This window comes from Hyperolius riggenbachi, chromosome 12 (genome assembly GCF_040937935.1).
Source record: "Hyperolius riggenbachi isolate aHypRig1 chromosome 12, aHypRig1.pri, whole genome shotgun sequence".
NCBI lineage: Eukaryota > Metazoa > Chordata > Amphibia > Anura > Hyperoliidae > Hyperolius > Hyperolius riggenbachi.
Window position 1 is genome coordinate 41,386,213 of NC_090657.1, and position 15,036 is coordinate 41,401,248.

The window sequence follows — 15,036 nt, forward strand, 5'->3', positions numbered from 1 at the left end:
AAATACATAACGTAAATGGTACCACCCCTTATACTCATTAAGCCCCTTTGTAATTCCAGCAACAACATCACACTAGAGGTCCCTAACCACACCTGGATAAAGATCACCACAATACTGATGCCCAGCCACACAACATCACTAGCACCGCCCAACCCCCTCCCTTGGCTGCTGATTGGAGGGTGTGTACATGCTTGTATGTCAAAGGTAGTAGAGAGATAGGTCAGCACTAGACAGCAATTTGGCAGCCAATTGGGGGATAGGTGACTCGCTGTGCCTCCGGACAACTGTACAAATCCAATAATAGCAGTAGAAGAAGAGATTCCAGGCACCAGATGAGTAGCAGATCCCCTCTTTATTGCATCTCCCAAAACATACAGAAACATGCAGAAAAACAGCGGCCTGAAAGCTGTTTTGCGAGCCATGCTCGCTTCCTCAGAGGAAGTGATTTGTACGGTTGTCCGGAGGTACAGTGAGTCACTTAGCCCCCCATTGGCTGCCAAATTTCTATCTAGTGCCGACCTATCGCTCTACTACCTATGACATAAGCATGTACACAGCCAAAGGGGTAGGTAGGCTGTCAGGCTGCATGTGTTTGTATGTTTTGGGGAATGCAATAAAGAGGTGATCTGCTAATCATCTGGTGCCCTGAAACTCTTCTATTGCTATTACCATATACAATCGCATACAAGCCGACCCATGTATAAGCCGAGGTACCTACTTTTCCCTCACAAACCAGGAAAAAGTGAATGACTCGCATACAAGTTCCCTCCCCAGTATAGCCTCCTCTACAGTAGCCAAATGTGCCCCCAGTACAAGTCATCCCCTCTACCCATAGCCAGATGTGCCCAAAGGATGATACAGCTGTGTCTCAAGATGCCACTATATGGTGACATTATAGGAAGAATTCCCAATTACTGCACCGCTGACACATTGCTTACACGCTCTGCAAGCCAGGGAACACAGATAGTCTTGAGCAGTGCACTCTGCACACCATATTGCAGGAGATGGGGTCACGGAAACGGCAGAAAGCCAGCTGGCAAGAGCAGGATCACGAATTCAAGATCCTTACACTCCTCTGCCAATAACAATCGCCTGCTCAACAAAGAACAAAGGACATCGATCAGGCCCTAGGCAATCTAGTTGTGGGTGCGTCTAAGCGTGATGTGTAGGTACTGTGCAAGTGAATGAGGGGATTCGTCCTCTATTACACATTCTTTATGTACGTTCTGGTGATAGAAGGGCAGCTCCGTACTGTGCAAGTGCGAGTGCAAGTCAGAGTGTGCTCATACATGCGTAGTACAGAGCAGCCTATCTTCAGGAACACTCGGGCTCCCGATGCCTTCAGATGGTACTCAGAGCTGTAATTGACCAATTGGTTGAAAAGCTCTTGTGGGGGTGACAACACTGGAATGAGGGCACCGTGGGGGAAAAAGGAAGGCTCTAAAGGACCCACAGCCTTCCCTCTACATAGGTAAGTATAGGCTTTTATGTTAATTTAACCACCCTGGCGTTCTGATTAAATCGCCAGGGTGGCTGCGGGAGGGTTTTTTTCAAATAAAAAAAAAACTATTTCATGCAGCCAACTGAAAGTTGGCTGCATGAAAGCCCACTAGAGGGCGCTCTGGAGGCGATCTTCCGATCGTCTCCGGCGCCCAGAATAAACAAGGAAGGCCGCAATGAGCGGCCTTCCTTGTTTTGCTTATATCGTCGCCATAGCGACGAGCGGAGTGACGTCATCGACGTCAGCCGACGTCCTGACGTCAGCCGCCTCCGATCCAGCCCTTAGCGCTGGCCGGAACTTTTTGTTCCGGCTGCGCAGGGCTCAGGCGGCTAGGGGGGCCCTCTTTCGCCGCTGCTCGCGGCGAATCGCCGCAGAGCGGCGGCGATCAGGCAGCACACGCGGCTGGCAAAGTGCCGGCTGCGTGTGCTGCACTTTATTTGATTAAAATCGGCCCAGCAGGGCCTGAGCGGCGACCTCCGGCGGTGTTGGACGAGCTCAGCTCGTCCAGACCGCTCAGGTGGTTAATGTAAAGGACAGCTGTAACAAGAGGTATATGGAGGCTGACATTTATTTTTAAGCAATACTAGCCCATTTTTGGGGGAGAAAAAGTGTGTCTTATACGGCAGAAAATACGGTACCTGTCCTGCTGATCCTCTGCCTCTAATACTTTTAGCCATAGACCCTGAACAAGCATGCAGCAGATCAGGGGTTTCTGACATTATTGTCAGATCTGCCAAGAATAGCTGCATGCTTGTTTCTGATGTTATTCAAACACTTCTGCAGCCAAAAAGATCAGCAGGGCTGCCAGGCAAGGAAATAAATATGGCAGCCTTCATATTCTTCTCACTTCAGTCGTCCTTTAACATAAGCTTTATAAGTCCAACTCTGAAAGGATCCAGAGGAGGTCTCACCTTGATATGTCGGTTCATGGCTGTAGACTGTGCAGCTCTAACCAGTCCCTCCAGCTCAGCCCCACTGAAGTTTTTGGTATCCTGGGCCAGCTCAGGAATGTCAACATCAAGTGATAAGAGGCCATGATCCCTCATGCGAGCAGTATGGATATTGAGGATCTGGACACGTCCTTTTTCATCAGGCAGGCCTGCAGATGTACACAGGTAAGTCAAGTGAGTGGATGAACAAAGAAGAAAGCCAAAACCCATACCAGTCATACTCACCAATCTCCATTTTCACCTCCAATCTGCCAGGCCTGAGTAAGGCTTCATCAATCAGATCCGGCCTGTTGGTCATCCCTGCACAAAAGACACAGAGGAAAGGAGACATAAATAAGACCAGGCTACATCCAAGCAGTGATGGAAATGCTACCTTCCACCAGATCCTTACTTACCTATCACCAAGATGTTATTAAGTTGCTCAACACCATCTATCTTGGACAGCAGCTGGTTTACCACAGTGTCATGGACGCCGGTGCTGCCCGCCATGCTGCCTCTCTGCTTACATATGGCGTCTATTTCATCAAAGATGATAATGTGCAGCCCACTGTTGGCACCCAGCTGTAGGTACAAATTGCATCACATCCTGTCAGTGACTAAACTGCTATATAGCACAACTATCGTAAAGAAAAGTCATAAAATACCACATCTTGCTTAGCTTATCTTTCATAGCCATGATAGCTGCCAGGTTAAAGGATAACTGCACATTCATGACAAATAACACCAAGCAAACGGTCACTGAATTTACAGTAGATCTGCCTATCATGTTAATAATAAAATATGCACACTTGCTTTTTTTTTTTTTTAACCCATTAAGGTTCCGTCGTTGGACTTCCGGTTCCGGCGCCCTGGAGGGAGGAAGCTAGGCTAGGAGCTCCGGCACAGATCCCCTCTCCGCCCGATCTCTATGCCAGATAAAGTGCCCCACGCTACATCACCTGGCCAGCAGAGACACACGGCACCTCCCGGAGACACCCAAGGTCGCTGTATGGACCGCTATCTTACACGCGCTGAGCGCCGAGAGAAGAACGCCACTCCCGCCCCAAAGATGGCGCCGAAGGCTAAAGACAAGGAGGCGCGCGGGCGATCTACCTCCACCAGAAGCAACCAGGACTGGTCCGAGGACACAAATGAAAAAGAATGGGACTCTGACTCGGAGGGTACCGCGGATGGAGGTGAGCAACCCATTAAATATGCTAAATTAGCAAAAGCGGTGGTGGACCAACTAAGGCCTGATCTGGAGGCCATGATCCAAACGGCCCTAACGCAGTCCCTGAAAAAAATACATAAAGATCTGCAGGCACACACTACTAGATTGAACCAAGCAGAAAAACGAATATCAACAGTTGAGGATGATAGTGCATCACATGAAAAATCGATACAAACACTGCAGAAAGAGAACAGAGAGATGCATGACAAATTACAAGACTTGGAGAACAGATCTAGACGTAGCAATCTACGCATAGTGGGATTGCCGGAGTCATATGCAGCAACAACGTTATCCAAAATCTGCGCTGAATCAATCCCAACCCTCCTGGGCCTTGAAGGCATACACAAAGTAGAGAGAGCCCACAGAGTGGGCCCCCCGCAAGCAGCCACTAACAAAAAAGGCCCAAGGGTGATCATGGCAAAATATCTAGATTATGCGGAAAAGGCTGAGATACTCCGTACATACCGATTAAAAGGCCAAGATCTAGAGTTCGAAGGCCACAGGCTTAGACTTTTCAATGATTTCTCACTGGAGATATCAAAATTACGACAAAAGTTCAATGCGGCCTGCGCTGAATGCGTCCACCGACAGTGGAAGTTCACCCTGCTCTATCCTGCCATACTAAAATGCACAGACAACGACGAAGTGACAAGAGTCTTCAAGACTCCTCAGGAGGCGGAATCCTTTTTCTTTAAAAGAGGCACGACAGCCCCTCAGGCGTCACCTGATCATAACGATAATGACTCCTGAGGAATAACCCTCCACAAATGGAGTGCACAGCTTTTTCAAAGCCCTTAGTGCGGCGTGGGGCGCTGCAGAATCTGTTTCTTCACTCTCACCAGGTTTCAATAAACTTATCGTATCTCTGAAATATCCCGCTGAGAAGGCCATAGGAAGCAAATACATGATAAGATGAAGATAGGACTTTGGTGGTAGGAGGGGGGAGTACGGTGCTAGCTGGGACTGCTTGCTACGCTAATCCCACAGGGGAAGAAGTGAAGTCATCTTAGTTTTTAGATTCCATCCCTTAGTTTACTTTGGAGTGCCTGCTAGCACAGGCGTGGTGGATGAAGGTTTATAGTTTCATATTCTGTTTAATAGTTGTTATTTGGGGATGGGGTTGGGGTACTTTCGTTAAGCGGTTAGCTAACAACAGGGAGGGGTGTCACCATCTCAGTGGGAAATGTCGTAGTAGTTGTCTGTTCTCTAACACTGTCCATACTGCATTCGGGCCTTGGCACATCTTCCTAATTAATAAATGACTATAGTTATCTGTAGTTGGAACGTAAAAGGGCTACGCTCTCCTCACAAGCGCTCAATGGTCTTGCGACACCTAGAAAAACTACGAGTGGAAATCGCATTTCTTCAGGAAACCCATTTACCTTCAGAGCACTTCTACTACATGAAAAAGCAATGGGTGGGGGAGGTAATAGGTTCGCCTTCATCTGAGAGGAAGGCTGGGGTACTAATCCTGATACATAAAAATTTTAAGGGTAAAATAATTGACTACCAGTCCGATAAAGAGGGAAGATGGGTGAGAGTCCGCATGCAGTTGGGCAACGAAATGTTAAATCTATTGAATGTTTATGGACCAAATGGAGATAATGCAATGTTTATGGAGAAAATCAGTAGCTTAGTTCTTCAAGATAATTCAGCAAACTGGATAGTTGGCGGAGATTTCAACACGGTAATGAATCCTGTTGAGGATAGGTCCACAAAAACCCCAATACCTGCAGCCTATCAGAAAAAAGCAGACCATCTCCAGGCCTTTGCTCAAGATGCAAGGCTGTGCGACATTTGGAGAGTGCAGCACCCGTGGGATAGATCATATACGTTCTACTCGGCCCCACATGATTTATGGACCAGGATAGACTCTTTTTTAATATCAGATAGGGTTGTCACACGGGTGCTGCACTCAGACATAGTAGATATGGTTGTCTCCGATCACTCCCCAATAGTTCTCTCAATAAAAGAATATACCCCGAGAGGCACAGATATCTTGTGGAGGTTCCCAGTACAGCTATATCATGACGAACAGTTTGCAGAACTCCTTAAACAATGGTGGCACGAGTATAGACAGGATAACAAGCAACATATATCAGATGCTAGGTTATTTTGGGAGGCAGCCAAACCAGTCCTCCGAGGAAGGATTATAGCCTTTTTGACAGGAAAAAGGAAAGAAGCACAAAATAACTACCTAAAGGTAGTAAGGGAAGCCAGGGAAGCTTTAGCTAAATTTCAGTCTCATCCCAGCCCAGCAACCAAACTAGAATGGACAAAAAAGAAATTAGAGACAGATTCCTGGCTTAAAACGAAGGAGAACATTTGTGGAACATACAAAGAAATTAGATTCAGGAGATATGGCAATAAAATGAGTAAAATCCTCAGCAATATCGTTAAAGGCCCATACTCACCTTGTAATATCTCTACAATTAGAAATAGTTCGGGCCAACTTCTCTCAGACCCCAAACAAATAAATAACCAGTTCCAGCAATATTATGCCAAACTTTATAGTGAATCATCCCCAGATGACTATCCATCCCGGATAAACGAAATGCTCCAACACGTCTCGTTACCCACATTGACCCCCGAAGACATACTCGCGCTTAACGCAGATATCTCCCAGGACGAGATATTATTAACAATTAAGAATCTACCCAACTATAAATCACCGGGCCCAGATGGTCTGTCTCCAGAATTCTTCAAACTCCTTAAAACAGAGATAGCATTACCTCTCCAAAACTTGTTCAACTCCATCCTTAAGGATGGACAAATGCCTAACTCGGCCAAGACTGCACACATCAAACTGCTCCCAAAATCAGGTAAAGATACATCAGACCCGGCAGCGTATCGGCCCATATCTCTAATAAACCAAGATATCAAAATCTTAACAAAGATTATGGCCAATAGGCTGGCGGGTCTCATACACAAACTTATAAGTCCTGCCCAAGCGGGGTTTGTCAGAAATAGGTCAGCGGTAATGAATATCAGAAAAGTCTTGACGGTCCTAGACCACACAAAAGCGTACCCAATCACGAGTAAATTTTATGCGTTATTACTATTAGATGCCGAAAAGGCTTTCGATAATGTTAAATGGAGCTGGTTAAAAGCAGTCCTAAGTAAAATGAATTTTCAAGGATCCTTTTGCAATCTAATAAGAGCGCTTCAGGATAGCCCTAATGCACAAATTTATACACCTGGGTTTCTTTCATCCAGATTCAATCTAGAGAAAGGTACACGCCAAGGGTGCCCCTTATCTCCGTTATTATTTAATATAGCCTTGGAACCTCTACTCCGAATAATACATGATCAAATCTCAGGCATACCGATTGGAAGGGAAACTGTCACCCATGCTGCCTTTGCTGACGACCTCCTCTTATTTATGGCCAAACCGCATATCGAACTCCACAAAATACTGAGCATTATTGAGAAAGTGGGTACCCTGAGTGGGTTTAAAATCAATCTGAGCAAAAGTGAATTACTATGCCTGTCATCCCGGTCAGAACTGCATAAAATCATGAGAGATCCGCCAATCTCCATCAAAAACCAAGTTAAATATCTAGGTATTAACTTTACAAGAGACCCCGATTCATTATATAGTCTAAATTATACCCCCCTTTTTACTCACATAAAGCACAAATTAGAACATTGGCAGAACCTACCAATTAATCTGATGGGCAGGGCCGCAGTACTAAAATCAATGTGTTTTGGTAAACTGTTATACCCCCTTCAAACAATTCCTTTATTATTAAGACACAAGGACATCCAACTAGTAGAGAAAGCTTTCAATAAATTCCTATGGAGAGGACGTAAAATTAGGATAGCTTATGAGAAATTAAAACTACCTAAAGATTGGGGAGGGCTGGGACTACCCAATATAAGAGCATACAATCTGGCTTGTTTATTTCGACATGTCAGAGACTGGGAAAGACAGTCCAGCATATACTCCAACTATGCCCTTGAGGGAGCGTTCATGGAGCCGTGGCTTCCTATGGCGGTCCTACATACACCATACAAAGATCTTCCCTTTCGACTCAAACACAGTAGGATGGTCAGGGATACCTGGGCTTCATGGAAGGAAATTCGGAAAATGTTCTCACAACCAGCCACAGTGTCAAAATATATGCCCATGTGGGGCCATCCAGGGTTCCCCCCCAGCATATTACATAGTGGGTTCCTATCATGGGAAGCAAGGGGTATCACGAAATTAGGGAACTTATGGTATTTCAAAAAGAATAGATGGTACAACTTCTTGGAACTGAGGGCCCTTTATGGCATACCCAAATCGCATTTCCTCTTTTTCGCCCAATTGAAATCTTTCCTGTCAGGTCTGGGGGACAGCATGGCGGATAAAATGAATGTTAATTCCTTTGACAGTTTCTTTAACCCACAAAACCCGAAAATGTCTTTGTCCGAGATCCAAGGGCGGATTACTAGGCCATTTATAGAAAAAAAAGCTCTCCATAACTTTTCCTCTTGGACCAAAGACATCCAAGATGAAAACATAAGTTCCCAAATTATAGAGGGAAATAACACAGTCCGCACTTTGATCTTGGATGAGTCATGGAGAGAATCTCATTTCAAAATGATTCATCACGCCAAATACGCCTTCAATATAAAATATAAATCACCACCTTCGGATTATCGGCCACGCTGTCCCAAATGCTTATTCCTAAATGCGAACATGTTTCACTGTTTATGGTCCTGCGAAGTAGTGAATATATTTTGGAAAAAGATCCAAAAGTATATACTAGAAATGTGCAAATGTAAGATTGATCTGACTCCCCAGTTGTGCCTTTTCAATTATTACGATCCCTCAACTTTCCCACCAGACGATAACAGGTCAAGGAAAAAAGGCCTAACCCCATTGGCACATGTTATCCTTATTGCAACACGTAAGGTGCTCTATAATAAATGGATATATGCAAGCCCACCGACCACATGGGATGTTAAGCAAGAACTACTACATATGTTCCACCTAGACAATGTAGAAGCACAAATGCATAAAGAAAAAATGACAACACGATTTTTTCGGACGTGGAAACTCTTTATTACATATTCCTTCACCACAAAAGAAATACGAGATATCATGACTCCATTCAAATATACCGCTTGGTATGCCAAAAGAGACTTATCTGGAGAATTGGGCAAATTAAAAATACAGGAGAGAGGATAAAGAAAAGTCAGACTTTTGAATGACATGAGAAGCTACTTCACAGAGAAATTCTGCATAGAGATTAAAATGAGATGGTGACAAGGGAGGGGGGTGGGGAGGGTGGGTTAGGAAGACTTGGGGGAAAAAAAAAAAAAAAAAGGGGGATTGTGAGAGGGCGGCATTTTCTAACGCTAGGAGGCAGGGTCATTAAATATTATCTGTGACTGTATTATGATCACTATGCCATAAGAAATGTAACCTGAGTCTTGCCCCCTGCGCGGGAATAACTGTACCTTTTCCACAATCTGCAATAAAATTTGTTTAAAAAAAAAAAAAGGTTCCGTCGTTTTCACGTGAGAAATGTTCACCTCCCATTCATTAGCCTATAACTTTATCACTACTTATCACAATGCACTGATCTATATGTTGTTTTTTCCGCCACCAATTAGGCTTTCTTTGGGGGGGTACATTTTGCTAAGAGCCACTTTACTGTAAATGCATTTTAACAGGAAGAATAAGAAAAAACGGAAAAAATTCATTATTTCTCAGTTTTCAGCCATTATAGTTTTAAAATAATACATGCCTCCATAATTAAAACTCACGTATTGTATTTGCCCATATGTCCCGGTTATAACACTGTTAAAATTATGTCCCTATCACAATGTATGGCGACAATATTTATTTGGAAATAAAGGTGCATTTTTTCCGTTTTGCATCTATCACTATTTACAAGTTTAAAATAAAAAAATATAGAAATATTTTATCTTTACATTGATATTTAAAAAGTTTAGACCCTTAGGTAAATATTTACATGTTTTTTTTTTTATTGTAATGTTTTTTTTTTTTTTTTATTGTAAACATTTTATTTGGGTAGTTTTGGGAGGGTGGGAGTTAAACAATAGATTTATAATGTAAATGTGTGTTAATTTTAAATTATTTTTTTTTTACAGGTGTAGTATTACTTTTTGGCCACAAGATGCCATGAGTTTGTTTACATGACGTCACTAAGCGTAACACATGCTTAGAGTGGCGCATTGGGCAGGGAACGGCCAGAAAAGGCGCAGCTTCTGAGAGAAGCTGTCGCTTTTTCAGCAGGGGAGAGGAATCAATGATCGGGCACCGTAGCCCGATACATTGATTCCCTGGCTACCGAATCCGCGGCCGGGAGTGCGCGTGCACGCGTGCGATCGGCCGCGGGAGCGCGCGGTAGCGCGCATGGTTCCTGGACGTAGAAACTACGTCCAGGAACCAAAATAAGTTAAGCACTGTTTTGGCCACTCTGGAATTTTGGACGCCAGAGATAACTGCTAGAAGAATGTTGGTAAAATTACAGAATATTCTATCGTGCAGTGTTAATTCCGATAATGAAGTATCAGTAAATTTTACTGATATTTTATTATTTCTAAACCTAACCCTCTCACACAGAGCTCTCCCTCTACCTAACCTTAACCGACCATCCTCTGCCAATGCCTAACCCTAATGACCCCCTCTGCAGATTGCCTAACCCTAACCATCCCCCTGCTGTCACCCAACCCTAACCACTCCCTGCAGATTGCCTAACCCTAACCATCCCCCTGATAATAACCATCCCCCTGATAATACCCAACCCTAACCACTCCCTGCAGATTGCCTAACCCTAACCATCCCCCTGCTGATACCCAACCCTAACCACTCCCTCTGCAGATTGCCTAACCCTAACCATCCCCCTGCTGATACCCAACCCTAACCACTCCCTGCAGATTGCCTAACCTAACCATCCCCCTGATGATACCCAACCCTAACCACTCCCTGCAGATTGCCTAACCCTAACCATTCCCCTGATAATACCCAACCCTAACCACTCCCTGCAGATTGCCAAACCCTAACCATTTCCCTGATAATACCCAACCCTAACCACTCCCTGCAGATTGCCAAACCCTAACCATCCCCCTGCTTATACCCAACCCTAACCACTCCCTGCAGATTGCCTAACCTAACCATCCCCTTGCTGATACCCAACCCTAACCACTCCCTGCAGATTGCCTAACCCTAACCATTCCCCTGATAATACCCAACCCTAACCACTCCCTGCAGATTGCCTAACCTAACCATCCCCCTGCTGATACCCAACCCTAACCACTCCCTGCAGATTGCCAACCCCTAACCACCCCCCTGCTGCTACCCAACCCTAACCACTACCTGCAGATTGCCTAACCTAACCATCCCCCTGCTGATACCCAACCCTAACCACTCCCTGCAGATTGCCTAACCCTAACCATCCCCCTGCTGATACCCAACCCTAACCACTCCCTGCAGATTGCCTAACCCTAACCATTCTCCTGATAATACCCAACCCTAACCACTCCCTGCAGATTGCCTAACCCTAACCATTCCCCTGATAATACCCAACTCTAACCACTCCCTGCAGATTGCCTAACCATCCCCCTGATAATACCCAACCCTAACCACTCCCTGCAGATACCCAACCCTAACCATCCCCCTGCTGATACCCAACCCTAACCACTCCCTGCAGATTGCCAAACCCTAACCATTCCCCTGATAATACCCAACCCTAACCACTCCCTGCAGATTGCCAAACCCTAACCATTCCCCTGATAATACCCAACCCTAACCACTCCCTGCAGATTGCCTAACCCTAACCAAGCCCCTACTAATGCCTAACCTCAACCAACCTCCACCTCCTCTGATGCTTAAAGGTGACCTAAAGTGAACAAAAACAGTTCATCTTACCTGGGGCTTCTACCAGCCCCCCTGCAGCCTTCCTGTGCCAGAACCGTGATTCTACCATACTACCATCACCCACAGCTGGACTAATGGCCCCGGTCTGCACCCCACTTGATTGTACTCCCGCGGACATGAGAACAGTAACATAAAAATCTCTACTGCGCATGCATAGAATGCTCCCGGCAACAGGAGCACAATTAATGACAGGCGCAGACCATGTTCACTGGCTGCCAACTTGTTCGGCTGAAAGAGGGGCGTTGCGGGTGACTGGAGCATTGTAAAATCACGGCATGGGCACAGGACGGCTGCAGGTGGCTGGTAGAAGCCCTAAGTTACATGTTTTCTGCTTTAAGTTCACTTTAAACCTAACCAACTCCCCGCGATGCCTAACCTTAAAAGACACCCCAAGCAGTTAGCACTCTCGCTTTGTGGTACAGCCCCAGGTTCAAATATCAGTCAAGAGATCTCCATTTGTCTGCACTTGCTTTGTATGTTCTAGTGGTTCTGAATGATTTTCCTTTGGGTTATCTACTTCTGTCTCACACCCCAAAAACCATAGTGGCTACATGAAAACACCAGCCCTGGAATAAGCCCACGACATTGGATTATGTGGCAGTCAGTGAGTTTTCTTGTTTGTTTTTTTCTTCAGCACAACTAACAATGTCTGTTTGCAGTACAAAAGTACAGTTCGCATAGTGATTTGTAGGTGTTCACCTACAAAGCACTAACCCACAGGAAACAAAGAGAACTCACCCTCCTCTGCTCCTCCTCAGCATCAGCGAACAGCTTGCGGATGTTAGCTTCAGACTCCCCAACATACTTGTTCAGGATTTCTGGGCCATTAACGATCTTAGGTTCTCGGGCGTTCAGCATCTTACCAATCTGTCGAGCCATGAGAGTCTTGCCACAACCAGGAGGACCAAAGAGGAGGATGCCCTTCACGTGTTTGCACCCTGCAAGACAAAGGGTCATGGCAGAGGTCACAAAACAAGAGCGCTTATTCACTTCATGACTTACCATTGTGAGACACCCAACGTCTTCTCTGATAGGGACCTGTCTTTGATACATGACCATATTCCGCTGGCAGGCTTGGCCCAGGGTGAGCCGAATGACATTAAGTACTTTTCCGCCTAAGAGTTGTAGCAACTCAGAAGGAAAAATGTGGGGCTGGAACCCCTAAATTACCCGTGCGTGGGCTGCTGGCTATAGCATTGCTGCTATAAAAGTGCCCAACTTAAAGCGGACCCAAATTAAAAATACAAGATTTCAGAAATAAAATCTATTTTCTAAATTTTAATGATAAAAAGTCGCCTTTTTTCAGCTGCATGATGACAAATATAAAATGTTTTACATTTATTGGAGGAACCTCTCCCTTCCTTTCATATTGCCGGGAATTTCCGACAAACTGGTGGAGGAGATAAAAAACAAAAACAAAACACAGGCTGCTACTGATGATGTCACAGGGGAGGTGATCTCAGCTTGTGTGAGATTTCACATAGATGATGAGGGAGGGTAGCTGATGACAAACACACCCATGATCTAAAACTTCCTACTAAGCTCAAAAGTAATGGCTGCCACCTGTATAACCCTAGTTATGAAAAAAGAAGGGTGAAAATCATGCACTGAAATGCTCATAGGCTTGAAGGAGTGTTTATTTATCTTTGTATTTGTCAGAGTGGTGCAACTAAATATTTTGAATTAAAAAAATGTTTGGTTTGGGTCCGCTTTAAGTGCTGCACGGCCGGCGCTGTGCGCTGAGCAGAGGGGCTTTATCTCTGGGAAACTGGCCGCAGAAAAAGGAAACCTGGAGATGCTCTCCAACCACCAGTCACCTATTTTTCCGAACTACACTAGAGAAACACCAACGGGTACCGTATTACCCAAACTCAGTTTTTGAATCGCAGAGTTTAAAATGGCCATATCTGTATACATAGCAAACAATGAGTGGAAAAACCACCTGAAGCTATAAAGTTAACAGGCAGAAGGGTGGCTATGTGGCTAGCTCTCATGCAAACTCTAAGGTCCCAGGTTCAAATTCCAGCCAAAGCACTATCTAAATATCTAAAAAACAAAAGGTTTCAGCAGTACACTGTACTGTAAATACCTCAATAAAATGACAAATGCTGTTCTGGTCACGTTGTTATGAAATACCCTGAGGCTAGAAGCTTTTAGTACTCGCAAATTCCAGCCACCTTAGTTGGGCAAACCAGGATATTTTGAGAATGTTTTCCTCACCGGTTATTCTGACTTTTACCGGACAAAATATTTTTAAAAGTTAAATCACAAGTTAAATCTCCCTTAAAGGGAACCTGACGCAAGAGAAATATGAAGGTTGATATATTTATTTCCTTTTAAAGAATACTAGTCGCCTGACAGTCCGGCTCATCTATTTGGCTGCAGTAGTGTCTGAATCACACACCTGAAAAACAGGCCGACTTTTTCTTACCTTTTAAACACTTAAGGACTGCAGTCATAAAATCCCTTAAGGACCAGAGCCTTTTTTTCCCATTCAGACCACTGCAGCTTTAACGGTTTATTGCTCGGTCATACAACCTACCACCTAAATGAATTTTACCTCCTTTTCTTGTCACTAATACAGCTTTCTTTTGGTGCTATTTGATTGCTGCTGCGAGTTTTACTTTTTATTATATTCACCAAAAAAGACATGAATTTTGTAAAAAAAAATGACTTTTTTAACTTTCTGTGCTGACATTTTTCAAATAAAGTAAAATTTCCTATACATTTGAGCGCGAAAGTTATTCTGCTACATGTCTTTGATAAAAAAAAAAAACCATACAGTGTATATTTATTGGTTTGGGTAAAAGTTATAGCATTTACAAACTATGGTGAGAAAAGTGAATTTTTCGATTTTGAAGCATTTCCGACTTTTCTGAGCACCTGTCATGTTTCATGAGGTGCTAAAATTCCAGGATAGTATAAATACCCCCCAAATGACCCCATTTTGGAAAGAAGACATCCCAAAGTATTCACTGAGAGGCATGGTGAGTTCATAGAAGATTTTATTTTTTGTCACAAGATAGCGGAAAATGACACTTTGTGACAAAGAAAAAAAAAAGTTTCCATTTCTTCTAACTTGCGACAAAAAAAAATGAAATCTGCCACAGACTCACTATGCTCCTCTCTGAATACCTTGAAGTGTCTTCTTTCCAAAATGGGGTCATTTGTGGGGTGTGTTTACTGTCCTGGCATTTTGGGGGGTGCTAAATTGTAAAGCCTAAAGGTGCTCATTGGACTTAGGGCCCCTTAGCGCAGTTAGGCTGCAAAAAAGTGCCACACGTGGTATTGCCGTACTCAGGAGAAGTAGTATAATGTGTTTTGGGGTGTATTTTTACACATACCCATGCTGGGTGGGAGAAATATCTCTGTAAATGACAATTTTTTGATTTTTTTTTTTTACACACAATTGTCCATTTACAGAGATATTTCTCCCACTCAGCATGGGTATGTGAAAAAATACACCCCAAAACACATTATA

General features: G+C 44.2%; 1 protein-coding gene across 2 annotated transcripts in view; it reads right to left on the bottom strand.

Annotated features, from left to right (window-relative positions):
- Window positions 1-15,036, bottom strand: part of NSF (N-ethylmaleimide sensitive factor, vesicle fusing ATPase) — a 180,676-nt gene that overhangs the window by 22,251 nt on the left and 143,389 nt on the right. For both annotated transcript variants that reach the window (XM_068263403.1, XM_068263402.1), the window contains exons 9-12: window positions 12,294-12,493; window positions 2,847-3,012; window positions 2,677-2,751; window positions 2,413-2,600 (exon numbers count right to left, since the gene is read on the bottom strand). In XM_068263403.1, coding sequence (XP_068119504.1) covers window positions 2,413-2,600; window positions 2,677-2,751; window positions 2,847-3,012; window positions 12,294-12,493 — 629 coding nt within the window. The remainder of the gene's footprint in view (window positions 1-2,412; window positions 2,601-2,676; window positions 2,752-2,846; window positions 3,013-12,293; window positions 12,494-15,036) is intronic.